The sequence below is a fragment of the Candida margitis genome (genome assembly GCF_024628925.1).
Source record: "Candida margitis strain CBS 14175 chromosome Unknown scaffold7, whole genome shotgun sequence".
NCBI classification, from domain to species: Eukaryota; Fungi; Ascomycota; class Pichiomycetes; order Serinales; family Debaryomycetaceae; genus Lodderomyces; species Lodderomyces margitis.
The window spans coordinates 247,609-272,044 of NW_026261806.1; the positions used below are offsets into that span (position 1 = coordinate 247,609).

The 24,436-nt window shown below is 38.1% G+C and overlaps 11 protein-coding genes across 11 annotated transcripts; 6 read left to right on the forward strand and 5 right to left on the reverse strand. All coding sequences in view use genetic code 12, as the record gives it.

Annotated features, from left to right (window-relative positions):
- Positions 1–22: 22 nt before the first annotated feature.
- Positions 23–707, reverse strand: CANMA_002515 (uncharacterized protein; the record flags this gene model as incomplete). The annotated part of the gene is made up of 2 exons (XM_051814592.1): positions 23–25; positions 93–707. The coding sequence occupies 2 exons, from the start codon at positions 705–707 to the stop codon at positions 23–25; spliced, it is 618 nt and encodes a 205-aa protein (XP_051671951.1).
- A 2,451-nt stretch (positions 708–3,158) lies between these two features.
- On the reverse strand, positions 3,159–4,628 carry CANMA_002516 (uncharacterized protein; the record flags this gene model as incomplete). The annotated part of the gene is made up of 1 exon (XM_051814593.1): positions 3,159–4,628. One exon carries the CDS (start codon positions 4,626–4,628, stop codon positions 3,159–3,161), a length of 1,470 nt encoding a protein of 489 aa, XP_051671952.1.
- A 118-nt stretch (positions 4,629–4,746) lies between these two features.
- Positions 4,747–6,168, reverse strand: DIT2 (putative cytochrome; the record flags this gene model as incomplete). The annotated part of the gene is made up of 1 exon (XM_051814595.1): positions 4,747–6,168. The coding sequence occupies one exon, from the start codon at positions 6,166–6,168 to the stop codon at positions 4,747–4,749; it is 1,422 nt and encodes a 473-aa protein (XP_051671953.1).
- A 269-nt stretch (positions 6,169–6,437) lies between these two features.
- On the forward strand, positions 6,438–7,895 carry DIT1 (Dit1p; the record flags this gene model as incomplete). The annotated part of the gene is made up of 1 exon (XM_051814596.1): positions 6,438–7,895. The coding sequence occupies one exon, from the start codon at positions 6,438–6,440 to the stop codon at positions 7,893–7,895; it is 1,458 nt and encodes a 485-aa protein (XP_051671954.1).
- A 146-nt stretch (positions 7,896–8,041) lies between these two features.
- CANMA_002519 (uncharacterized protein) lies at positions 8,042–8,332 on the forward strand (the record flags this gene model as incomplete). The annotated part of the gene is made up of 1 exon (XM_051814597.1): positions 8,042–8,332. One exon carries the CDS (start codon positions 8,042–8,044, stop codon positions 8,330–8,332), a length of 291 nt encoding a protein of 96 aa, XP_051671955.1.
- Positions 8,333–8,383: 51 nt separating this feature from the next.
- UGP1 (UTP glucose-1-phosphate uridylyltransferase) lies at positions 8,384–9,977 on the reverse strand (the record flags this gene model as incomplete). Its single annotated transcript, XM_051814598.1, has 2 exons — positions 8,384–9,847; positions 9,924–9,977. 2 exons carry the CDS (start codon positions 9,975–9,977, stop codon positions 8,384–8,386), a joined length of 1,518 nt encoding a protein of 505 aa, XP_051671956.1.
- An 857-nt stretch (positions 9,978–10,834) lies between these two features.
- Positions 10,835–12,646, reverse strand: CANMA_002521 (uncharacterized protein; the record flags this gene model as incomplete). The annotated part of the gene is made up of 1 exon (XM_051814599.1): positions 10,835–12,646. One exon carries the CDS (start codon positions 12,644–12,646, stop codon positions 10,835–10,837), a length of 1,812 nt encoding a protein of 603 aa, XP_051671957.1.
- Positions 12,647–12,801: 155 nt separating this feature from the next.
- SEC34 (Golgi transport complex subunit) lies at positions 12,802–15,327 on the forward strand (the record flags this gene model as incomplete). The annotated part of the gene is made up of 1 exon (XM_051814600.1): positions 12,802–15,327. One exon carries the CDS (start codon positions 12,802–12,804, stop codon positions 15,325–15,327), a length of 2,526 nt encoding a protein of 841 aa, XP_051671958.1.
- Positions 15,328–15,718: 391 nt separating this feature from the next.
- Positions 15,719–18,820, forward strand: VPS41 (Vps41p; the record flags this gene model as incomplete). Its single annotated transcript, XM_051814601.1, has 1 exon — positions 15,719–18,820. The coding sequence occupies one exon, from the start codon at positions 15,719–15,721 to the stop codon at positions 18,818–18,820; it is 3,102 nt and encodes a 1,033-aa protein (XP_051671959.1).
- A 2,609-nt stretch (positions 18,821–21,429) lies between these two features.
- On the forward strand, positions 21,430–22,998 carry CANMA_002524 (cytochrome P450; the record flags this gene model as incomplete). The annotated part of the gene is made up of 1 exon (XM_051814602.1): positions 21,430–22,998. The coding sequence occupies one exon, from the start codon at positions 21,430–21,432 to the stop codon at positions 22,996–22,998; it is 1,569 nt and encodes a 522-aa protein (XP_051671960.1).
- Positions 22,999–23,402: 404 nt separating this feature from the next.
- CANMA_002525 (uncharacterized protein) lies at positions 23,403–24,374 on the forward strand (the record flags this gene model as incomplete). Its single annotated transcript, XM_051814603.1, has 1 exon — positions 23,403–24,374. One exon carries the CDS (start codon positions 23,403–23,405, stop codon positions 24,372–24,374), a length of 972 nt encoding a protein of 323 aa, XP_051671961.1.
- Positions 24,375–24,436: the final 62 nt, after the last annotated feature.

A 24,436-nucleotide genomic window follows, 5' to 3' on the forward strand; every position in this document is an offset into this window, starting at 1 on the left:
AGGTACAACAGAATTGTAGCAATCACTTCATCATCAAGGTGACACGTCTTCATAACCTTTTGTGTATCAATGATAATGTAGATACTGAATACAATGGCCCCGATGAACGAGTAGACATTTTCAATCCCCTTGTTTCCTGGGAAGAAAATCATAATGAATCCCCATCCAATCAAGCCCCACAAGATCATTCCCAAAGTGCCTTGCCAACTAATAAAATCGTATTTGGTTTGGAAAGCAAAAAGCGTCAAGCCAATAAATATAATCAATGTCAACAAGATGGCCTCAATGATAACGGTACTTTCAACAAATGCACAAGCCATTCCCAAGGTAAAACTTTCAAATACTGTAAAACCACCAAGTAGCGCCAAGTTAATAGGGTAAGATCTGGCTTTGAAGAAAGCCCCAACCATGAATCCAATTGACGCAAACAAGTTGAAGATAAGGATCCATGGATGGTTCAACGTCCAAGCCAAGATCAGGTCTGATGACCTAACAACGTATCCGACAAGAACTGAAGCCATCAATTGTATTGTTAACAACAGATATACTTTTCGAATGAATAATTGACGTACAGGGAGTTCACATGATGCAACATCGACTGAGTACTTGAAGTCATCAGGGACATTGTCGCCAAATTGTCTATCTCCACTCTGTTCCTCTCCCGGTGGATAGCTTGGTGGTTGGTCTGGTACAGCTGTGTATGACATGTTGGTATTGTTTGTAATGATGAAGTAATTTGAACTGATGAAGAGATAATTTGAAGCGGTGATGAAATAATTTAAAGTGTTGGTTAGAGGAGGCAATGCCTAGGAATTTATGTCATTTATTTTTGCGCTTGGCTTAGTTTTCTAGATTAATCTTTCTGTGGTAAGGCAAATTATACACGACCTTTGTAAAAGAGGAAGTAAACACCCTGAGAGGTGTCAACTAAAGTAGAAAGGGTCTGTTTGTTTGTACTACTTAGTCAAAGAGTAAATAAAATGAGGCCGCTTATATTTTGTTCCAAGTATAAGTTGCCGTCAAACACTATAGTTTCACTATTTTATATTCAAAAATATAATTTGGTTGAATAATCGAGCAAAAATATTCTAAAAATGATTAGGCAAAGCACATGGAAAAAAGGCATTTATTAAACTGCAAAAATGCAAAGGAGAAAAAAACAAAAAAAACCCTGGCTAGAAGGACTCGAACCTCCAATCCCTTGATAGCAAGCGAAGTAATCCACCGTAGTCAAGTGCCTTACCATTAGGCCATAGCCAGTATAGGTTGGTCAAACAAAAGCATTTTAGAAACATACAGGCAAAAAGTTTAGAAATTTTTGAGGTGTATTTTGTAAGAAATTGGGGGAATGCACAAGTAGAAGACAACTAAACCACTCATACATTCACACTATGGAGTACCCAACAATTTCAAAGCATTCGTAAAAATATTGTACGATAAAATCTATATGTGTATTATGATTCATTTTTAAACTATATAAACTATATACTTTTATGTCCAAAACCTGTCAGATTTATATTCTTCAAGGTTGGACTTCTCATAATGAGATGAGATGAGCTTGAGGATACTTTAAGCTGTATTTTGCCATTCTGATATTTACTTCCGTGGTGAACCATGCACAAAATATCCATGAACGCCATATTTTGTGATCGGAAGTATTTGCCCGAGGAAATAGCATTTATCCACTTGGTTATATACTTCTTTAATAACCGTAGGTTATTGATTTCATATATACTCTAGATTTTAGAATGTTCTAGAGCAATATAACGACAAAAGCACAATTTGGTTATTCCCTTAATAAATACCTTGTGCAAAGACCAATATTACCCAATTCTGGTGAATGATAACCACCCTATCCACCATTAGGAAATTCTTGCTGTGTTTTGGCATGATCTATAGATCTAATGGAGGGACCTGGCCGATGCTTTTATTTCCAGTAATTTTTTTTCTTACACCACGAATGACACCACCAGTTTGTTAGATACTTTACTAAATAAAAAACAGACCATATAAAATACAATCCTCTACAAGATAGGAAAACTTGCAAAAGCTGATAGTTTGAGTTGGTTTCCTAAATCAACAACTGGTCGAAACAATGCACCAAACCTGTTGAGAAATATACTCGTGCTTGATTTTCTACTTGTCCTAAAGTTATTGCAATGCTAAATCACGTCTGCAAGCACACGGTTTTCTCAGAACAGTTGATGGTTACCTCTATTTCATGACAAAATCATTTTAGCCGAAGTAATGGGATTACAGTTTTTGATGCATTGAAGACAATGTTCATTTATTTGATGTTAATTCTTCGGGGAAACTTTATTTTAATTATCCCTTCAAAATTGCTACAACTAGTAACGTTTGGCCTTAGTTCGTGAGAAATATACCGCGTCTTCACCAAGCTCTTATGATTAGTCAGCAAATGTCCCAGCTTTGGGCATATTTTAACCAGCACAATAATGCACCAACCACAGCGCCAATAGTAGTAATAATCCGTCATATTAATGATCTACATGAGAACTTATATTGTTCCCTATCACTGTCTTTCTCACAAAATGTTAGAAATTCTATAAAAATGCCCATACAACTTGTTGTAGCGGAAGTATTCCCTCTTGGCCACTTTTTATATTTTGCAGCAAAAACTTTCGCAGCAAACTACACAGATGATTAAATGAGTCTTTCAAGAGTAGGAATCTAAAATGGAAATTGCTTCATATTTTTAGAGGCTTAATAACGCAGGTTAACGACATACCAATAATTACCTGCTACAAGTTTACCAGAAAGAGAAAACCAAAGCTATGTTCAGAAAGTAATAAATATGGTTTTCTTCAAAAAAAAAGTGGTTTCGCACAAAAAAAATTAAAACCTGGCTAGAAGGACTCGAACCTCCAATCCCTTGATAGCAAGCGAAGTAATCCACCGTAGTCAAGTGCCTTACCATTAGGCCATAGCCAGTTATTATAGAAAACAGAAAACCAAAAGTTAATAAATACGCTTGAATCTAATCAAGTGTATAGCGTTTTAGCAACCAATTATGCTTCTACAGCAATATAAAATCAAACCAGTGACTCCTCTACACCCAATGTTTAACAACTCTTCTCAAAGTTTCATATTTAGTATATAATTACTGGTAATTGCTAGTCTAGACATAAACATGTTGATCACTTCTCTTCAAAATATTCTCTTCTCCAACGTGGTCCAAATTTCAATAAGATAATTACAAAGCCAATTCCAATCAAGTTCAAAAGACCAAGGCCAGTCATGCACCAGCCAAACCCCATCTTCTTGATCAAAACATCAATGATAGCAGTGCAGATTGCGGCTGCAATATTCCTCATCAAATTTCCAATGGCCACGTTTGCACTAGGCTGAGCAGGCACACATTCCGTCAAATATGTAGTCGTTGCTACAAATACCCAGGTCATTCCAAACCCAGTTAAAAAAGTAAATATAAACACAGACCAAACCGGTGCTTGTTTATCCACAGTCCAGGCATAACCAATTAAACCAGTCATAGATATGAGCAACCCCACTATTTGGATGGAGAATCGATATTCGGGAACGTAGGTCACATACTTTGCTTGCATTCTGGCACGTAATTTGTCAGACAACCAACCACCTATTGTCAGACCAATAATTAAAGCACAACCAGGGCATACATAGCTAAAGCTAATATTTATATCACTGAACGAGTAGTTATCTTGCAAAACATGAGCAAATGTAACCATAACCCCGTAGAAGCTGGCAAATAGCATCCCCGAATTAAATGAACACAATAACACTGGCTTGTACTTGATTAATCGAAAATAGTTGTTAACACTAGGTTTAGGTGGGCGGGGATACCCCTTCACCAACTTTTCCTGACCTAGGCGAGGCTTGACAAACATATGATTCAGGTAGCATGCACAATTTCCAACCAAGTAGCGCAAAGTCTCGGGAAGCAAGAAAAGTATACAAAGGTAAACCACAAAGCCTAGGATGGCCAAAAAGCCAAATATCCATCTCCACGAAGCAATCGATATCATAGACAACAACGGACCAAAGACGGGACCCAATTGGGGGCCCCACATAAAAATGGAAATAGCCTTGGCTCTATTCTTTGGCTCAATAATGTCAGCCACTATACCAGCTCCAACAGATATGGCGCTGCTGGCACCGAAAGCTTGCACTATACGTAGCACATAAAGAGCTCCAATATTTGCTGGAACGGCAGCTAGCAAAATATTTGCAATTATAAAGAAAAGGAGGGGCAAAAGATACAACAATTTCCTTCCTCTATAGTCTGCCCACGAAGCCCAAATTAATGGAGCAAACGCAAAAACAGCCATAAAAACTGATATTGTTCCGTTCATAGTGGTTCTTGAAACTTGAAACACGTCTTGCAATTGGGGTAATATAGGCACGTAAATGTTGCCCGATATTGGACCTAAACATCCAGTTACAGTGGCAATTGCTATTATGATGGATTTTCTTTTGAAAGAAAGTAAACAGTAAGGCTCCTCTACTGACTTTACCTTTCCTTCTTCTCCACTAGACGATTTTAGATCTGCCTCATTGCTTGAAGATTTAACCGGTCCGATTTCTTGAATAGATCTTATCACCATTGTTGCTTTCTCATTGGGGTTGTTCATTTCTTTTCAGAGGCGGAGTGCTTGCTGAATATAAATGTTTGCAACATGCTGCAAAAATGGCAAGAAAACAAAATAAAAATAAAAATAAAAATTATTTAAGAAACTATAAACTAGCACACTAAACTTTCTCAAATTTCAATTTCATTCCCAAGGGGCTAATAGGTCCTGCAGGAGTTATTTTCTCCTTCCAATCTTCATCTAGACGCACTTTGTATTTTTCAAGAACCGCAGTAATAAACCATTTGGACTCATTCAATGCAAACTTTTCCCCTAAACACGCTCGCTTGCGTCCATGGAATGCCGGCAACTTACTCGATCTTTTAGACGCGGAATAATTTGAGTTTACTTCTCCTAAAGTTGTGCCCCACCTACTAGGCTGAAATCGGTCTGCACCAGCTCCCCATACCGACCTGTCCCTTCCTGTAGCCATATTATTGTACCCAACATAAACCCCCTTTGGGATGTGGATATTACCTAACCACGTCAGTTTTGTTGTACAACGATTAATTATCTGACCCAAAGGTGGAAATAGTCTTAGAGTTTCATAAATGACGGAGCTCAAGTATGGTTGTTGAGGATCTGTCTCGGCACGGACTAAATCCTGTATGTCTTGGTGTTTTGCTAGGACATATAATAAGGAAAGCATTAACAAAAGGGGGTTTTCATGCCCAGCAACCATTATTATAATTGCGTTGTCAAAGAATTGCTTTTGTGTCAATTTATCATTGTGCAATGCTTGGACCAACTTTGTAGCTGCACTGTTTTCCCTTTCCGGGTTGTATTTCAGTAGTAAAGTTTGACCAAACCAATTTCTAAAACCTTCCACCTCTCGCTTGGCTTTAATTCGACTAGGAATGGGGTATTTTTCAACATAGGGAAAGTTCATGAAAAATGGTCTAAAAATTTGCAGTTTTATGTACTTGATTTTCTGGTGCATTGTAGATTCCTTACTGTCCAAGGCCTCAAAATCAACCCCCAAAATGGAATCTCCCACATTGACCAAGGAGTACCTTTGAAGTAGGTCATTGACTACAATTGATGACGTACCAACCAATTCCTGTTCTAGCAAGTCCAAAAATTTGCTCGTGTTTTGGTGTATTGTGCTTAGATCAGGAAACTGGATACTCAGTGACACCACCTCTCGATATAATTTCCATAATGTGCCATGCGCTGATATAACATTGTCTCCAGTGTATGTAGCCAAAACAGAGCCCGGGATCTTCAAATGGTTTCCACTTTTAGCATAAATGTCTTCGTTTTTGAAAACTTCAACTAAATATTCGGGCCGTGTGACCAAAATGTTCCATCTTGATGCAAAGTAGATCTTAACCGCACCGTATTTCTCCAATTTCTCTCGCAAATACTTGTTGTAGATATCCTTTTGATCTAAATTGGTCCAAGAGCTGATAAACGATACGTAGAATGGTATTGTTGGGATGTTCCTGGGAAAATTAAATGGCGGAAAGACAACCTCCAAAATGGAATAGATAGCAAACCCTACAACTAAGGCAGTAACCAGTTTGACTAATTCATACAACATTGTATACCCTCTCCTCCAACAAAGATAAATCCATGTGAGATACCCTTCTACTCTATTTATGATTTCCATACTTGCTTGTCAATACAATGCTACATCATATGGCAGAATAGCACTTTTGTCAATTTCCTAATTCCACCTTTTTAGGAAACAAAAAGAAAAACACTGCAAAATAGATCTGAGGATGGAGTAGGAGCTTTTTTTTTGACTTATAAAAGAGCTCGAAATCTCCATATCGGATCTGCAGTATTGGATCACTTGGGCCACCAGCAATGGAGTCAGTTTCAACTTTATCACTAAATTCGAGTGCCAGCAGCAGCACTACGATAGATGGCGCCTGCCCTCCAACAATATACGAGAATGTCTGCATGATATATAGCCGTGACAACAATAAGATCTTGAGTTATAGAAATTTCAACAAATTCTCAGTTGACTTAACGGATGCAATTTTCAGTGCCAAGTATTTTCAATACAAAGACGGATTTTCCCAAGCTGTGATCGACGACAGGTTTTTTGTGTGGGAAAAACAAACTGGTGAAACATTGCAAGGTGTAGTCACTTTGCAAATCTCGATTACCGATTTTGTGCTTTGGTTTATTAATCTATTAATCACTCTGTCGCAAGTGTCGTTTTCAAACACAAAGGATTTGTCTCATCTTTCCGATACAGTGACAAATACCTTTGCCGAAAAATTGAAGCACACCGTTGAGCGCGATATGTGGGATGCAATTGGTAGGGAGAAATTCAAAAAAAATGTTGAGTTTTTCACATCTCGTGGCCAACCATTGGAAGCTGTTTTACCAGCATTCCCATGTAAATCATCCAATTATGAAAAAGTGTCTGGTGATTTGCCAGATAAGGGGGAGGAGCTTGCTTTGCGCAGATTAATATTCTTTGCCGATGAAGTTCAAAAAATATATCCTCCCGGTATAATAATTTGGATTGTGAGTGACGGTCACGTGTTTAGCGATTGTATTGCTGTGGACGACACCAAAGTGAACCGATATTCAGCAGCATTGAAGCAGATGTACAAAAGGGTTAAGCCAGTGGATTCGTGTCCTATCAAATTTTGCTCCTTACCCGAGATTTTTAAATTCTCAAAAGAGCTTCCAGCCATGGTGGAAAATGTCAACTTGGGCCACTTTCTCGGCACTAAAATTGATCCTGAATCAGAAGTCTGCCGTAAGATATTGATGTCGTCCTGCGATACCGACAACGGTAAGTTGAGGGGGGATATCAAGACACCGGGTCATGCTAGACTATATTTGTTTCGTGGGTTCTCCAAATTCATGACTGAAGATTTGCAATTTCATCCTCGAGTAGGCAAGATGACTAGGAAAAAGTTTAAGAAAATTGTCAGCCAAGTAGCACATGAGATGATCAAGCGTAATGACGCGTACTCAAACTTGGTGGAGTTGATGTTTCCATTCCATTTGAGGTTTTCCATACACGCCCATAATAATGCTGGTCCAAAATATGGAGTCTCTTTATTGAGCAAGAATGGAACAGAAGAATGTCTTCCGATTGAAAGCATTCAAGACCATAAGGAGCCTAGATGTACTGATCTCTTGCACATTCCAACTCCGTGGCATAATGCCATTGTCAGGATCAATGATGATGAAACATATTATGTCATCAAAGCAGCGAAGGTTGTTCAAGACTTGGGTGATGGCACTGGAAGTGGTGGCTGGGATCCAAAGAGTTTACACTATGTCTTTTCAACAAATTAGTTTCTCTCTCTGTATTCCATGTACTTTATCGTCTAGTTAATAAAAGTTTTGTTTTTGTTTTGCACGCGATTCTAAAATTTTCTTGAAGACTCAACACACAGACACATAAACACACACGCAAATTGCAACACTTACCTACTGTCAACATGGCTCCATCGCAACTACAGATCAAGGTGAATGCCTTGAAAAGGCTCATCAAAGAGAAGGATTTGTACCAACAGGAAGCCACTGAACAAGAGCAATACGTCAAGCAAATGAAGGCAAACAATAGCGACGAATATGAATTAAAGAAACAAGTTGAAGTGCTCGAAGAAAGTCAAAAAATGGTTCCACAAGTGTCGGAAAAGATCGCACAGTTAAAGAAATCCTTACAGGAGTACTTGGAAAACTATACAGGAGACGAAGATGTGACTGCTGCTAAAGAATTGCTTAATTAATGTATACCTTAATATACACACTCATATATTATATGTAATAATTTTTTCTTTTTAATGTTCTAAAAGGGTCAAGTTACCAGTAACCACCACATTCTCCAAGATTGAGCCATTAGGAATATCAATCTTATCCCCATCGTTACAAACAATGATCACGGTACCTTTCAATTGCACACCTTTTCCGATATGGACATTTCCAGTAATGGTCAAATGGTCCAATTCCAAAATTCCAGGCATATGAGGAATTCTAGCTTGGAAACCACTGACTTTCTTAAAGTGAGATCCCAATTTGATCAATGGGTTAGAGAAGCCGTCTCTTGTAGGGTCCAACTTTAATGCACCGTGTTCCAAGAAGAACAAGTCTGATTTTACCAACAACAAATCAGAACAAGTTTTAACTGGCAAGAATCTAGATCTTGGGACAACCACACCGTGAGCTCCTTTAAAGTGTCTAATTGCGGCACCAACAGCTGTCTCCAATTGCAAAACGTTAATCTCAGAGTTTCCTTTCGAGATAGACTTTTGGTTTGGAATAATCTCAGCCTCAATAGCATTAGCTTCCACCAAGTTTTTAATAGCTCTCAAATTGATCCACAAATTGTTGGTGTTGAAGTACTTGAACTTTTTAATACTCTTAAACTCTTCAACATGCTCCTTTGGGACTTGTGCAATTTCCAACAATCTCACTTCTCCTTGGTAGTTAATCAATGTTCCACCCTTGACGTCAGCTCTTGTCTTGTCAGTCAATTCCATGATGTATTCAGCACCTGTTTCAATCATATGAGAAAGGATTTTGTTGTCAACAGTTGCACCCAAGTTGTCACCGTTTGAAACAAACAAAATTTCTCTCCCTTGTGCTAATAATGCATCAAGCTCTCCAGACTGAACCAAAGCTTCAAACAAATCCCCATGACCAGGTGGGTACCAGCTGTCGAGGGAGTCATCATAGGATTCTGGAACTGGCAACAAAGAGTCTTTGTATATTCTTGGGAATCTCGATTGGTTAAAGGTCTTGACTCTTATTCTGTGTCCTTGGTACTTCTTAATGATCTTGGCAGTGTCAGCATCGGTGTTGAACGAGTTCATCAAGAGCAATGGGACGTCAGCATCGAATGTTCTATTCAAGTGCTCAATTTGTCTAACAGACAAGTCCAAGAAGGTGTTTCCATCTCTAACTTCAATAACTGATTTGGGACCAACACAACCCATAGAAGTACCTAAACCACCATTAAGTTTCAAAACAGCCAATTTCGACAAATTGGCAGATGCATGGGCTTTATCATCATCTAGCTTTGAGTACGCAACAACTTCGTCTGCCGATGGAGATCTGATTTTTTCCCACTCCAAGGTGTTACCGGAGGCCTTTTCAGTCAAGTATCTTCTAAACAAAGTAAAAAAGTTATCCATTTCATTCTCAAATCTTCTTTTGACTTCAGGATCGTGGACAGTGTCTGCCAAGTTGTTCAATGCATTTCTCATTTGAGAAGCAGCAACATTGGTTGCGGTATTGTCAAAAGCCTAAAACTCTAATGTTAGTATCAATTGATGACCAATAGAACGCTAAAAGCACTGAAAAAGGGGTAAAATCACATACATAAGTTGACTGAGTTTTGGTATGTCTCTTTGGGGTTGAAACGGATGTTGCCATTGCTGCTGATTGATTGAATGGAATTGAGCACGAAGGGATTATACGTTGTCGAAAAGAAACCTTTACTGATTCTTTTTTTTGGACAAAGGTTTTGAAAACGTTTATGAAAATATGTTGAGGTTCCTCCAATTTTAATTTTTTTTTTCGTTTCGTTTTCACACATAACACTTACACTTTGTGTTGCAACTGTTAATAGCAATAGACAAAGGGGGCGTGTAAACCATTCCAAAACAAAAACAGCAAAAGGAAAAAGGCGGCTTATTGTTGTTACACGTACGACGTCAGACGGGTCGGGGTTGTCCATGTTGCATACTGCTGAGGGGTAAAAAAGGCTAATTTGTAAGCTAAAGTGAGGCGCTATGAGCTTTTGCAGCTTCGCTAACACCATTAGTTAAAAGAGTCAATCCAACATAGGTAGAGCGCAAATTCTTCTAGATCCATCGGAGTTTATCTTTGCAAAAAAGCACGGCGTTAAAGCTGTATGAAAAATAGAAAGAGGGCTAATTGGTTGCAAGAAAGTAACAGGTCCACATTCCGACCTATTTTATAAGATATGGCCTACTAATTCAGTTGGAGAAGCACCACATTTTGCTGTGTATGTTTGTGATTCCGCAATAAAGCTGGTGTGGATTAGGCCACACAGGGGATCACACAGACGCGCATGTAACAAAAAAAAAGGTTGTTTTGTGTTTATATCCAATTACTCGATTCTCAATTGCGCAAAATAAAGTCTAGACCCAAGCGGCAAGAGGCACTACCCACAATAGTAAAGTAAACAACCAAGAGTATCAAGTATTGCTGAAGCTCCCTTTAGACTCCGCCAAGTACGTGGGATTCCATGTTAAAAATGCTATCTTCTATCTACCAACTACTTTTTCATACTTAGCTTTCATGTCATCATTACCAAAGTCTATATCCAAGTCATCATCATCATTATTACTACTTTTGTCATTAAAATCAAAATCGTCGTCACTCAAAACTACACGATTAGTTTTTGCAACTCTATTCTGGGGCATTCCCGCTGTTTTTATACCATCAACAACAGACTTACTCAAATTTAAATCCAGTTGCATTAGTTTTGAGTCGTAACTTTTCAAAGCGTTTATATTCTTCTGCCATTTCTGCAATTTACTCCTTTTATCATCTATCGATGATCCAAGCGATTTTTTGGATGAACACTTTGCGCTTAGTTGATACAACTCCTGTAATCTTTCCGGATGTGACTGTTTAGATGCGTCGTTGTCTTGGTTTGTTGGATCAAAGCCAATTTTAGAAATCATCGACGGCGAAAAGTGGCTAGAGTGGCCCATTTCTTGAGATTTATCGCTGTGAGTGCCCTTCATATTCAAACTTTCAACAATGGGATTTCTTGATGATAACTTGGACAATTTCTTCTCCAACAAGTCATTTGCACGCTCATTTTGCAATTTTCTTCTCTTGAGTTGTGTTTGCAATAGCTTTGGATCTTGAAACTTCCTTGAGTCAATCTTACCAGAACCAGAGGTAGAAAAGGTTGAATCTTCGTTATATTCTCTAATAAACCCGCTGAAATTACTCTGATTTCGACTCTTGTTCATGTTGAGAAATACCTTGGTCTTGCTCTTGGTGGGAGACCTCAAAGAAACTCCATTCAATTCCATTCTTGTACTTTGTCTGAATTTGTTATCCAAGTGAATGTCACACAAGTGTTGTTTAGTAATGTTGACAACGTTGGTACATCTTTGATTATCTATCTTTTTGATAAACTTGCAGATTCCAAAATCCCTTATCGCTCCGATTTCCAAAATACTATTGATATTCGAACCATCGAGTTTCAAATTAAAGCCGGTTTTGGAAATGTGTTCATTGACCTTGATTTCGTACTTGTTTACAATAGGATTGAGCACCAAAATCAAATCTCCTTGTTGTAACTTGTAGTTTTTCCCAAACGCCCCATCAAATAGTAGCAACTCGACACTATTCTGAAAGTTACCAACCCTTAATTTCATGTATTTCTTATCGTTCTTTGTGTATAGTACATCTGACTTGTGCAAAACAAATCCAACAAGACACCAATTTGTATACATTGGCTCACGGTAGTTGTTAGTTTTGTTTGTCTTTGCCAACATTTTGTCAACTTTGAGAATTTTCATATTTTCGTCTGTATTTCTAATAAGCTGATTCACTTCCTCTCTGGTGTAGTACCTCCGTCTTAAGCAGTGTCCTGATATAGGGCACACTTCATCGTCCACTTCCTTAGGTTTAATCTCATAGTTGGTGAAATCAAATTCGAATTTACGCAAACTGTAATCTATGCCATCACAACTTTCCTGTGTTTTTGTCAAGTTTGCATCGTACAACTTGGATAAAAATTCGGATGCCTTTTTTGTTTTGGGTAACGGCACTTCAACCTCATATTTTACCTCTTTCGTAGCCTCAGGGGGCTTGCATATCCTGTTCGGGGACCTGGGCACAACCGGAGCACTTGGTTCGTGAGCCGCTTTCTCCTTTGGCCCATCGAATTGTTTGCTTTTTTTTGCCAATTCTTTCTTCCTTATTGCTTGGTACTTGAGCTCAAACTCTTTATACAAATCCTTCAATTCGTCAGAAGAGTCATCGCTTAGTAGATCATCTTTATTAACAATTTCATCCCTCGGGTCAATCATAGTTGTAGCTAGAGAGTAAGACATTGTAGTCAAAGATTGTCAAAAAGCAGACAAAAAGTAAACGTAGAACACGCGTTTGTCGCAAGTGGATGTCGTGAGAAAATGTGTGTCGTGTCAAAATTTTTGATTTTTCATTTTACACTTTACAACCCAACACCTTGTCTCAACAGTGAATCATCATGCCAAGGACGAGAAGTAAATCGACAGTACTGCAAATTGCAAGCGATGTGCTTGCAGTGAACAATGATTCTACATCGCTACATGAAAAAATCATCCCTAGCCCGACTACATTCAGGCGCTCGAGGTCCAAATCAGATTCATGCGGCCGGCCAGCTCCCTTAATCAAATACGACTACTTATACCCTTTGTGCCAGCAAGAGGAACAATTGCTATGGTCAAAGTTTGTGGAATTATTTGATTATGATGTTGTGTTAAAAGATGACGACATAAAGCATATCAACGCCGAACACTTGGATTCAGTGCTTGGATTTCGGAGTAACTTACGAAGGAATCGAGATCAACTAAGAGAGCTCACGAGCCAGACAGATGCATTGCTACAAAGCACAAATGAGTGTTTTGACAAGTATAAACAAATTTCAGATGAAACCCTGGACTTTGATGCTTTGGCCAACGAATTACTAGATAAGCAAAACTTATACCAACAAAAGTACAACAAAATTCATTCGAATTTGAAGCACTTTGAACATTTGGAGTCCATCACGAAAAGTTTATCAAAATCAGGTACACACTTGCTCACTAACCGACGCTCTTTTTTCATCAACGATATTTTGTTACACTTGGACGATTCGTTGGACTTTATGGAAATGCACCCTGAGTTTAGAGATTGTGAGTTGTACAAAAGTAGATTTCGTCAATGCATGACCAGAGCCTTGACATTGGTCAGAAACTACTTAAGTAACGAGTTGAGGGGTATAAATGACTCGGTAAGTATGAAATTAAAACATGCTTCAGACAATTCAAAGCAAATCGTAACCATAGATTTGCTAATCTACAACGAGTTCAATACCTACTTAAAATACAATGAAGAAGTGTTTCACGAGTTGGTCATGGAGTTGTTCAAGAGAAGCACTAAACATGAGGAGTATAATGGATTGATCAATGATGTGTTGACCACTTATTTCCAAACACGGGCAAAATTATTGAAACAATACATTGACAAAACATCAACCATTGACAAGTTTTATACAAAGCAATTTGAGACAGATTTAGTCCAAACATGCCAAGACCAGATATCGTATTTCAAAAAGATCATTGAAAGAGAGTTTACATTGTTTAGCAAATTCTTTAACCCATTATCCTATGAGAATGAGTTGAAAACAATGATTTGGGAGGAGTTTTACAATTTCTTGAAAAGCGTACTTGATCCTTTGTATGATGGTGTACGCTTGTTGGTCCTCAAAGAGGTCAATATCAGCTCATTGTGTCAATTGACAACTTTGTTACAAAAGTATTATGAGTTTGAAGATGGAGAAGACCCCAATGGCAGCTTAATAGACACACAGAGCTACTTTGGGCTGGTGCAACTGGATACTATCAAATACGGCGTTTTATTCCAGCCGATATTGGATGACACTCAAAATCGGTTAATTTTTAGAATTCAGAACTACATCGATACCAAGTTGATGAGATACAAGCCCAGCGCAGTGGATTTGAAAATTGGCCACAAAAAGCAGTCTAAAATGAAAACTATCAATACCTTGGATGCTGATTATGACGAGAATTTATTCCCTGATGTATACCTCCCCTTGGCCAAGGCAATGACGATATTGTCCAACATATACGAACTAATCAATTCCGTTGTATTTGATGATATGGCTCACTATATCGTTCACGCGTGTATTGCCTTGTTGAAAGGCGAATATTCAAAGTTGATTGTTGCTCATTTAGGTGTCGTTGAAGGAAAGTTATCATACCTTCACAATTTGATAATTTTACGCAATCAAATCAAAAATTTTGACATACACTTTACAAGAACCGATTATTCGATAGATTTCACTAGTGGTATATCAGACATTTGGAATATGTTGAGGAGAAGGAGCACTACAGAACGCGGAGGATTCTTTGAAATAGCTAAAAGAACGGTTCCAAGGGTAATCAACAATATGATTGATGCTAATTATGAGATTGAAGTTGAACTAAATACAGCAGTAAGCGAGTTTCTCACTTATTGTTCAAACAATATTTGCGCACCAATTATTCAAACAAAAGAAGACATCATCAACAAAAAGTCGTTATCTCAATTTAAAGACAATATAATTATCAAGATCCCCAATCTATACAACGATATTAAATCCATAGTCAACGATCCTGTTGTCACGCACTTTTTGATGAATAACTTGACCAATATAATCTTGTTGGCTTATGAAGAATTCCTTAATAACGTAAATGTACAAATTTCGAAACTGGAAGATGGTGAAGACATCGATTTGATGGAGATCGATGCCTTGTCTGGGTTTATTGGTGACATTGTAAATCAGTTATACGAAGATGAACAACAAGATGCACCGATATTCAACGAGGATATATTGGAAAACCTTGAATTGGATGACACAGATGTTGAAGTGTCGGATCCCATAGACGTGAATTCGAATAACTTGGACCCGGCTGAGCTTAAATTTAATCAAGATGGCAATGGGCAAGTAAACACGGTCAACAAATCGCCGTCTCCAACATCAGCGGTATGAAACAGCGTATCTAGTTTATAAATATGTGTACTCTTATTCTTCCTCAAATGGATTGTATATATTTTTTGACAACATCTTGTTTAATTCATTTTTGACTGTCTCCACTTTATCTTGTTGAATGAGTAAGTGGGTGTCATCCAATTCTTCTAATACGATTCCTGGAGTGACCGAGTCTATTTGAATAATTAATGCCTTTATAGACGGATCACATTTGACAAGGACACCTTTACTAGCAACCAACATGATAACGAGGGTAGTTTAATGTTGAGATGGGTCTTGCAGGGATTTTTTGATGATTTGGTTTTTTTTGGCGCCGCATTTGATGACTCGCGGTTGGGAATAAGTACCAACAAGACACACACAATTCACAGGCGATGTTCACTAGGATATAATGGGAAACAAAAAGAAGAGCAAAACACTGAAAAATGGTGCTGGTAAGAAACTGGAAACAAAAGAGCACCATAATATTCACCAAAATGATAGTACCGTGAGTGCCAATCAGGAAGAGATAGTAGAGACAAACACCAACGAGGTTGTTGAGAATTACGAGAGTAAGAATCCGCAAGCTATGGAAGAACAAAGTGAGAGTAAAGCAAGGAGTATTGAAATAAGTGAAGGTGAATTGGACAAGGATAAAGACATATCCGAGATAGAAGAGCCAATTCACAATGGTGATGGAGGAAAATCTGATGCTTCGCTCGACGGGGAAGAGCAAGGGGATGATGAAGGCGAAGACGGCGACAAGGAAGAGGACGAAGATGAAGAAGATGGCGACGAGGAAGTTGAAGACGAAGATGAGCCACCAAAACTCAAGTACTCACGGATTAGCCAACTCCCGAGCAACTTCTTCATTAAGGATCCAGTTTCGTCTTGCTTTTTCCATGATTTATACTTTATATTTGCAACTCATTCTGGCTTTATTCACATATGTCAAAGTAATTTCGCCGCCGTCCGTACGTTCAAAGCTCACCGAGCGTCTGTGTTGAGTACGTATACAGACGGAGAGTTTTTTGCCTCGGCTTCTATGGATGGGACCGTAGTCATTGGGTCTATACAGGATGAAAAAGACATTATTGCGTATGATTTCCAAAGACCGGTGCACGCAGTTGTACTCGATAGTAACTATGCATCCAAGAGGAGTTTTATCAGTGGCGGAATGAGTGGCAAGGTGATTTATTCCAAAAAGAATTGGCTAGGTAAGAAGGCAGATTATGTTATTGATCAAAATAATGGGTCGATTGTTGGGTTGACTATTGTTGGGGATTTAGTTATCTGGATGAACGATAAGGGGATCAATGTATTTCACTTGAGTAATAGAGTAATGATCAAAGTATTGGAGAAGCCGAGTGATAGCCCGAGGAATGATTTGTATTGGCCAAGAGTAGCACAGCCTGATTCTGATAGACTTATCATTGCATGGAGTAATTACATATGGTCCTTGCGAATATCGTTGAAGGATGGGTCAACACTGAACTCCAAAGACCAGAATTCGGCACCGGTACTTTCTTCAGGTATGAGTAGGATTTTGCCATCAACTGCTTCAATGTCCTTCCGAGCCACCCAAGAGAAGAAAGTAGAAGTGGAGCATATTTTCAAGCTAGATGATTTGATATGTGGGATTGCAAGCTACAAAGATGATTTGTGGATAGTCCTTACTTATGAACCACCAGTACGAAAGCCTTTCGGAGAGGAAGCTGACAAAGAAGCAGTGTATAATAATCCTGATTTGAAGTTGATTAACTCAACGACTGGAGAGGTGGAGTTTGAAGAAGAGTTGGCATTGAAAAATATTCAAAATTTAGGATTGAATGACTTTATTTTGGGGTCTCACATAGAACAGGTACCGAAGTATTTTGTCATCAGTGCAAAAGACGGCGTTATTGCTCAAGAATATCAGTTAGATGACAGATTGCAATGGTATTTAACAAGGGACGACTACTTGCGCGCTTATGAGGTGAGTGAGCATTTAGTTTCGCCCATAAAGCGGATGAGCTTTGGAGTACAATATGTGGACCTGTTGGTGAAGAATAATGAATGGGCAAAAGCAGGCGATTTCTTAAAGAAATTGTTGCCATTAAAGGAAGTTGCAACGTTGGGTGAGCAAACAAGCAGCCCCGATGATGATTCTGTTGCAATTAATTCTGCACCTTATGAGGAGGATGAAGTTTACAAGGAAATTATTAGTCAATGGCAAACGTGGGCACATATATTTATCAACAGTGGGCATATCCAAGAATTAAGTGATATAGTTCCGAGCACTACGGCTCTTCCGTCAGAATTGTTTACCAAAATATTAGTATATTGGATTCAAAATGGACCAGAAAAGGCGTATGAATTGGTGTGCAATTGGCCAATCGAATTGTATGACATTGATTCGGTACAATCTGAATTGATGAAGCAGGAATTACAGGAGGATAGCAGTGAACGTTTTAGCTTTATTGCGAAAGCACTCGTGAAGCTATGCGATAAGTCACTTCAACCAATGAAGGCAGTGCCCCATCTTGTTAAATTAAAGGACAAGAATATTGTTGAATATTTGTCAAGGAACCATATTTTAAAGAACTTTGTTTCGGAACTACCTACATTCATTGAGCTAGAATTTGATAATCCAGAAGTCATCTCGAAATGGCAAATTGATAAACTCGGAGAGAAGTTGTCTACAACCATTAGTATATTGATCGACCACCGTCTTGAAATAGCGTCACGTGATATTGTCGAAATGTTTAAATCTCATACACTTTTGTCATTCATCAATTACTTTTACTTGGTTCGATTGCAAGCTATTGATAAACTATTAGTGGCAGATTACGGTGACGAGTTAATCCAGTTGTATTCCAACTATTCACGTCGTGATCTTCTTCCATTTCTAGTGTCCAATGATGAAAATGATGCCTCGCCAAGCAATTATGATGTTGATAAGGCCATCGAAATTTGCCAACAAAACAACTTTTATCAAGAATTGATCTACTTGTTGGGAAAGATTGGAGAAAATAAGCAAGCGTTGAACTTGGTGATTAATAAGTTACATGATCCGCAAATGGCAGTAGATTTTGCCAAAAGATTGAATGATAAAGATACTTGGAGTTCTCTAATTGACCAGTCGTTAGATAAACCAAAGTTTCTCAAGATCTTGATTGAACAATCAGATGAATCGACGACTCCCTTCTACGATCCTGTTACTATCTTAACCAAAATCACGTCCAAGTTTGATACTGGTCTAGTTGGTGAAATCAATGATGAATCTGATGAAGCTCATGTGCAGATATACCAACAATTAAACCAAAGTATAATTGAGTTTTCCAAAAACAACGATTTGAATAAGTTGATTAATCAGATTGTACTCAAAATGATTGACCAAAGTTTGCAGGAGGTTTCGCTTTTTTTGAAACAGTCTTTGTTACAAGGACGGCAATATGACTTGGAAAAGAATGATGAAACTACACGAAGGATTGTGGACAGTTTGCAGAATTGGGAACCAATCACATTGGAATGAATTGTTGTGAAGTTTGTGAATCACAGATGACTGCGATTTTCACATGACTACAGACTTAAATTAACCCCCTTTGGAGTCTACACGAAATGCTTTTAACAATTTCTAATGGCACTTCTCCGGAGTTCACACGCTATTTCAAAGAATGACATGCTGTCCGCTATCTTCCGTAAACCTAAGACAAAGAAGGTGTGCGTCTAGATGTGGTGAAATCGAGTCCACGCAGCTTATTGAATAAAGTATGTGGTTGTACCTTTTCATGTGAAAAATTTTTCCCTTTCGAGAGGAAACCTCAAAGTTGGTCAAATTTTAAATCGCCGCCACTATTGTGTTTGAGTAATGTGAGGTAGGATAAAAACGATAAGAGCTTGTCTTTATCCAGAAGTCCGAAATACATTGTTTCAGACTATTGCTTTTTCGTACATGTGATTGAAAAAAATTCATTAAGGATCAAAGTGTTATGAAGAAAGGGATTGGTGATCAATTAATAGTCATTTACATGCTGTTGTCTTTTGGTAACCGTATTTGCTGCAAACTGTTAGATTATGAAATAGCGATTTGAATCTCACATGCAAAATTAGACTTAAGGCTCGTATGAAACTCCCTTTACATTGAACAAAATACCCAACAAATTGTAACAATAACTAATTTCTGTTTCGATTGAGTGAGCTAGATTGTAAAGAGAGGTAAGCACTTCGTTGCATGTTTTGCCAATGGTGTACTGGCTCAACGTTGTGGAAGCGGCGTAAAGACTCTCGTTACACTGAAGGAACGACTGAAGTAAACCTAATTGGGGTTGCAATGGCATTGAAAATGGAAACCAACAAAATTTAAAAGATTTATTTTGTTTGAGTATCAAGCTGTAAGACAATTGGGGTAACTGTAAAACAATAGGAAGATGTTACCATTACGGTTTAAATCTTTTTCCGTTTGATATCATTTTTAGTGATACAAAGACCAGCAATTGAAGAAGACAAAGTATTGAGTATTGTTCATATTGCTTCTCCTGCAGCAAAACACTTAAATAATGAAGTATCGTCTCTTTATTTTCTTAAGACTACTCAGTGTGTCATAATTTGTATATAGAGGACATCATATAAACACTGCAGTCAAATTGATTTTGTCACAAAAGTAAATTTGAAGAACTCCACAAAATTCTACTTTCGTGGCTGTACAGCAAATTACAGCCAATTTGGTAATGACGCCTACACTCCCTGTTGGTTCAACACACCACATAAGCACACTGTCTTGTTCCTTTCCTCCATCTTTCTAACTAGCTAATTTAAGTGCTTACAAATTGCATATAGGTTTAACAGCGGAGTTCTTTTCAACTTTGCCAACATATTACACAAACCCGACTCTTAGAAAATATGGGGTAACACAAAATCAATCACTTGCATGTGAAATTAAAAGAATTGATAAAAAAGGAAGCAAAAGCAAAGGCCACAAGCAACACATTACAAAAAAATACAATACCTTTGCTTTACAGTACAATAGAAGACTTTAATTAATACGCTTTGAGTAAGAGTACTCGAGAGATCTAGTAACCATCTTACAATGAGAGCTTCCGTTAATGGATAATGTAAACAAATGCTTGTGATAAAATGTAACAGCAAGTGCTTTAAGCAGATATGGTCTTGTAAAGCTTTTACTGGAATAAAAGGTAGAGGGGAAGGGGGGTCTTACCGGGCGGATATAACGCGGAAACCAATTATTCTTCCCGCGCTACACGTGATGCTTTTTCTTTTGCATAATGTGTGAAACTGGAAAGTTTTACAACACAGTTGGAATGGAGTGAGCTACATAAAAATTGAAAAGCTTATGGTTCCTTCGTACAACCTAACTCTTTGGCGAGTATTCGATTTGACGTGAGATGAGCTAAAAATAACAACGACTTCTTTTAAAAAAATTATTCAGTACAAGTACAAAGTAAACAGCTGTTATAGACAATAAAACATTACATTGACGACAGACATAAGCGCTGAAACCAAAGTTACAAAGGAATTCAAAAACAGCAAAAGAGAAAAATATCACAAGCAGATGTTTGACAGTGTGGTTTTGTTTATATAATTGTTGCCTCTATTATTTATTACACGAAAAGGTAAAAGCCATTGGGGAGGATTTTAGATAATACACTGATACACGACCCTCATAACCCTTTAATACAAACTCCGAATGTTTTAACAATACAAAATACAAACAATAAACAAGAAATGAATTGAGGGGTCAATCAATAATTTACATATGATTTGGTTTCTCTATGTATGTACGTTGGTGTGCTCAATCGTTAAGCTTCTGTTTTGTGTACACTAGGCATTCTCCATTGCATACAAAACAAAAGAGCCAACTCCGATTGTTTCGAGTACACTTCTTAGTGTACAATTTCAGAACTAAATTTCCCCATTCTATCGAATATATAAAGTCCGCAATATATCCTTGTTGTTGAACCTATTGATGCAAAATCCTTTTTATATATTGACTATATTCGTTTTGTTATCTTTCATCGTTATAAAGCTTTGGTTGTCAGTTACAGATATATTACCCCACATTTCATTTCATCCATATATTTCACCTTAATCACGTGATCCAACAAAGAACATATTACATACGCCATGGAATTTGATTTACAAACCATCACTTCGTTCATCACCTTGCACTTGTTCACCTGGTATGGACTTGCCATTGCTGCTGGCTTGATATATGCCACCATTGGTAAGATCAAGAAGGAAATGTTTATAAGAAAACATGGCTGTAAGGAGGCATACGTCTTTCCCGATGGAGGTCCCTTTGGTTTAATATTGGCCTACATTTTGCAAAAATACAAGTCCAATGGTGAGATTCTCGATTTTGCTTTAGGCTTGTACGAGAAATACGGTAGAAAAAGCACCTTCACAGCATATTTGTTTGGAGTTAGAGTTGTCGTTTCAGGTGAGCCAGAAAACATGAAAGCTGTTTTGGCTACTCAATTCAATGACTTCTCCTTAGGTTCAAGACATGCCCACTTTAAACCTTTATTGGGTGACGGTATTTTTACTTTGGATAATGAAGGTTGGAAAGAGTCTAGACAATTGTTACGTCCTCAATTTGCAAGAGAACAAATTTCCCATGTCAAGACTTTGGAGCCTCACGTTCAGGTGCTTGCAGAACACATTAGAAAACATAAAGGTCAAACATTTGATCTCCAAGAGTTGTTTTTCAGATTGACTGTTGATGCTAGTACTGAGTTTTTGTTTGGTGAGTCTGTCCATTCCTTGTATGATGAATCCATTGGAAGAGAATGTGACCCAGAGGTTGCCGGTTTTGCAGAGGCTTTCAACTCAGCTCAGGTTGCATTAGGTGTTAGAACCTATTTGCAAGTTGCTTACTTTCTTTACAACCCACCTTCGTTTTGGAAAAATACTAAAACAGTTCATAAGTTTGCCAAAATGTTTGTCAACAAAGCTTTGAGCTTAACCCCTGAAGAGTTGGAGGAGAGAACAAAGAGCCATGGATACACATTCCTTTATGAATTGGCTAAGCAAACGAGAGATCCTAAAGTTTTGCAAGACCAATTGTTGAACATTATGGTTGCTGGTAGAGATACAACTGCTGGTCTTTTGTCATTTGCCTTTTTTGAATTAGCCAAGCACCAAGATGTATGGAACAAACTAAAGGAAGAAATTTACCAACATTTTGGATCTGGAGAAGATAGCCGTGTTGAAGACATTACTTTTGAGAGTATGAAGCAATGCACTTACCTCAAGTGGGTATTGAATGAAGTTTTGAGAATGTACCCTTCAGTCCCAGTCAACTTTAGAGTTGCTAACAAAGATACCACATTACCTATTGGTGGTGGCCCTGATGGAAATTCCCCTGTGTACATCGGAAAGGGAACCACCTTTGCTTATTCACCATACATGACCCAAAGGATAGATAAATTCTATGGTAAAGATGCACAAGAATTTAAGCCAGAACGTTGGGAAAGTTCTCCAAAGTTGGGTTGGGCTTATTTGCCATTCAACGGTGGCCCACGTATTTGTTTAGGACAGCAATTTGCCTTGACTGAAGCCTCCTATGTTATTGTACGTTTGGCCCAAATGTTCCCCAACTTGGTAAGCAAGTATGATGGTCCCGAACCATGCAGGAAGTTGATTCACTTGACTATGTGTCTTAAGGATGGTTTAGAAGTTCAAATGAGTTAGAAATTGACACAAATGTAAAATGTTTGCTGAGAAAACATCTTGACGATGTCTAAGGTTAAGAATATTGTGTCTGTTTGTTTTGAGTCTTGCTACTATTTATTGCTTATGAGAGGGGTGTTTAGTTTTTGGTTTAGAATGTAGTTTTTATTAACGCGAAACTAAGACAGCTTTTCTTTGTAGCCTTTTCAAATGGTGGCTGCAAAATCGGCAGCTTGTGCGGATCCAGAAAAATTGAGAATATATTTTATTTATATATTTCTTTTTGATGCATATCGAGAAACTAACACACAGACAACATTGCTTCTTTTTCGGTGAATCACCACATAGGTATCAAGAAGGAAGAACAGTTTTATCACTCACCTTTGATTTAATCTCATCATACGATATTACCACTTGAAAAGACAATGACTACTTTGCAGCTTCCACAAACACTTCATTTTGCCAGTGAAACATATCACTTTGGAGGCATACAATCCCCTAATCGTCACCATCGTCACCATCATCATCACCATAGCAGCAGACTCTTTTCAACATCAGCCACTTTGCCCTTGTCAGTTGCTTCACCCAAGATGAATTCAAAAGTCGCCCAGGAGCAAACAACTGAAAATGATGTTTTTCATGATTATGCTACAGTTATCATGGATGTAGTGGAGTGCTACATGGCTCCTTCTCCTACATTAGAGGAGAAGTTAACTGAGTTGGAAGAGGAAGTAACCCAAGAAATAAACAAGAGTGCAGTGGGAGAAGAGAAGTTAATCGAGTTGGACGAAAAGCAGGATCCTGTTGCAAAAGACTGCATGCCCCAACAAACTTCAGGTAAGCAAATTACTGCCTCGAGACACAGCTCTACGCAAAACTCATTTCTCAACAACTTCAGACGCAGCTCAATTTTCAAACCTACAAGCTCAACGATATTTGATTTCCAATTGAACAACCAAGCCTATTTTGCCCAACGTGATACCGACAACTACCAACTGGAGGAAAATGATGCTCATGACTGTGTTAGCGCTAGATCGTATAATTCAACTATTTCGGCCCAACCTAAAAAGTTGCGCAAGAAGCAGAGCAAGATGAATAAACGGGTCAAATCATTTACACAAAGAGTCAAAAACGAAGACGTTTCTCATCGTTTGACTGACTTATTTCAAGACGATCAAGATATTTGGGCAAAAGAAAAGTTGGAAAAGGAATTGTCACTTGATGGTGTTGAAGAAGGTAAAACTAGCTGCTCCTGTGCCAACTGCGATGCAAAAGCAAAACGGAGAGTTGTTATCAAAGAGCTGGAAAATGAGTACATTTACCCAACACCTACAATCAGCAGTTTCAGAAGGAACATCAGTCGCAGGTTCCACATTTTTAAACATCACGTAATGTGATTTGCTAAGTTTGTGTGTGTGTATGCAAGTGCTTTTTTCTATATAATTTTTGTTTATGTCTT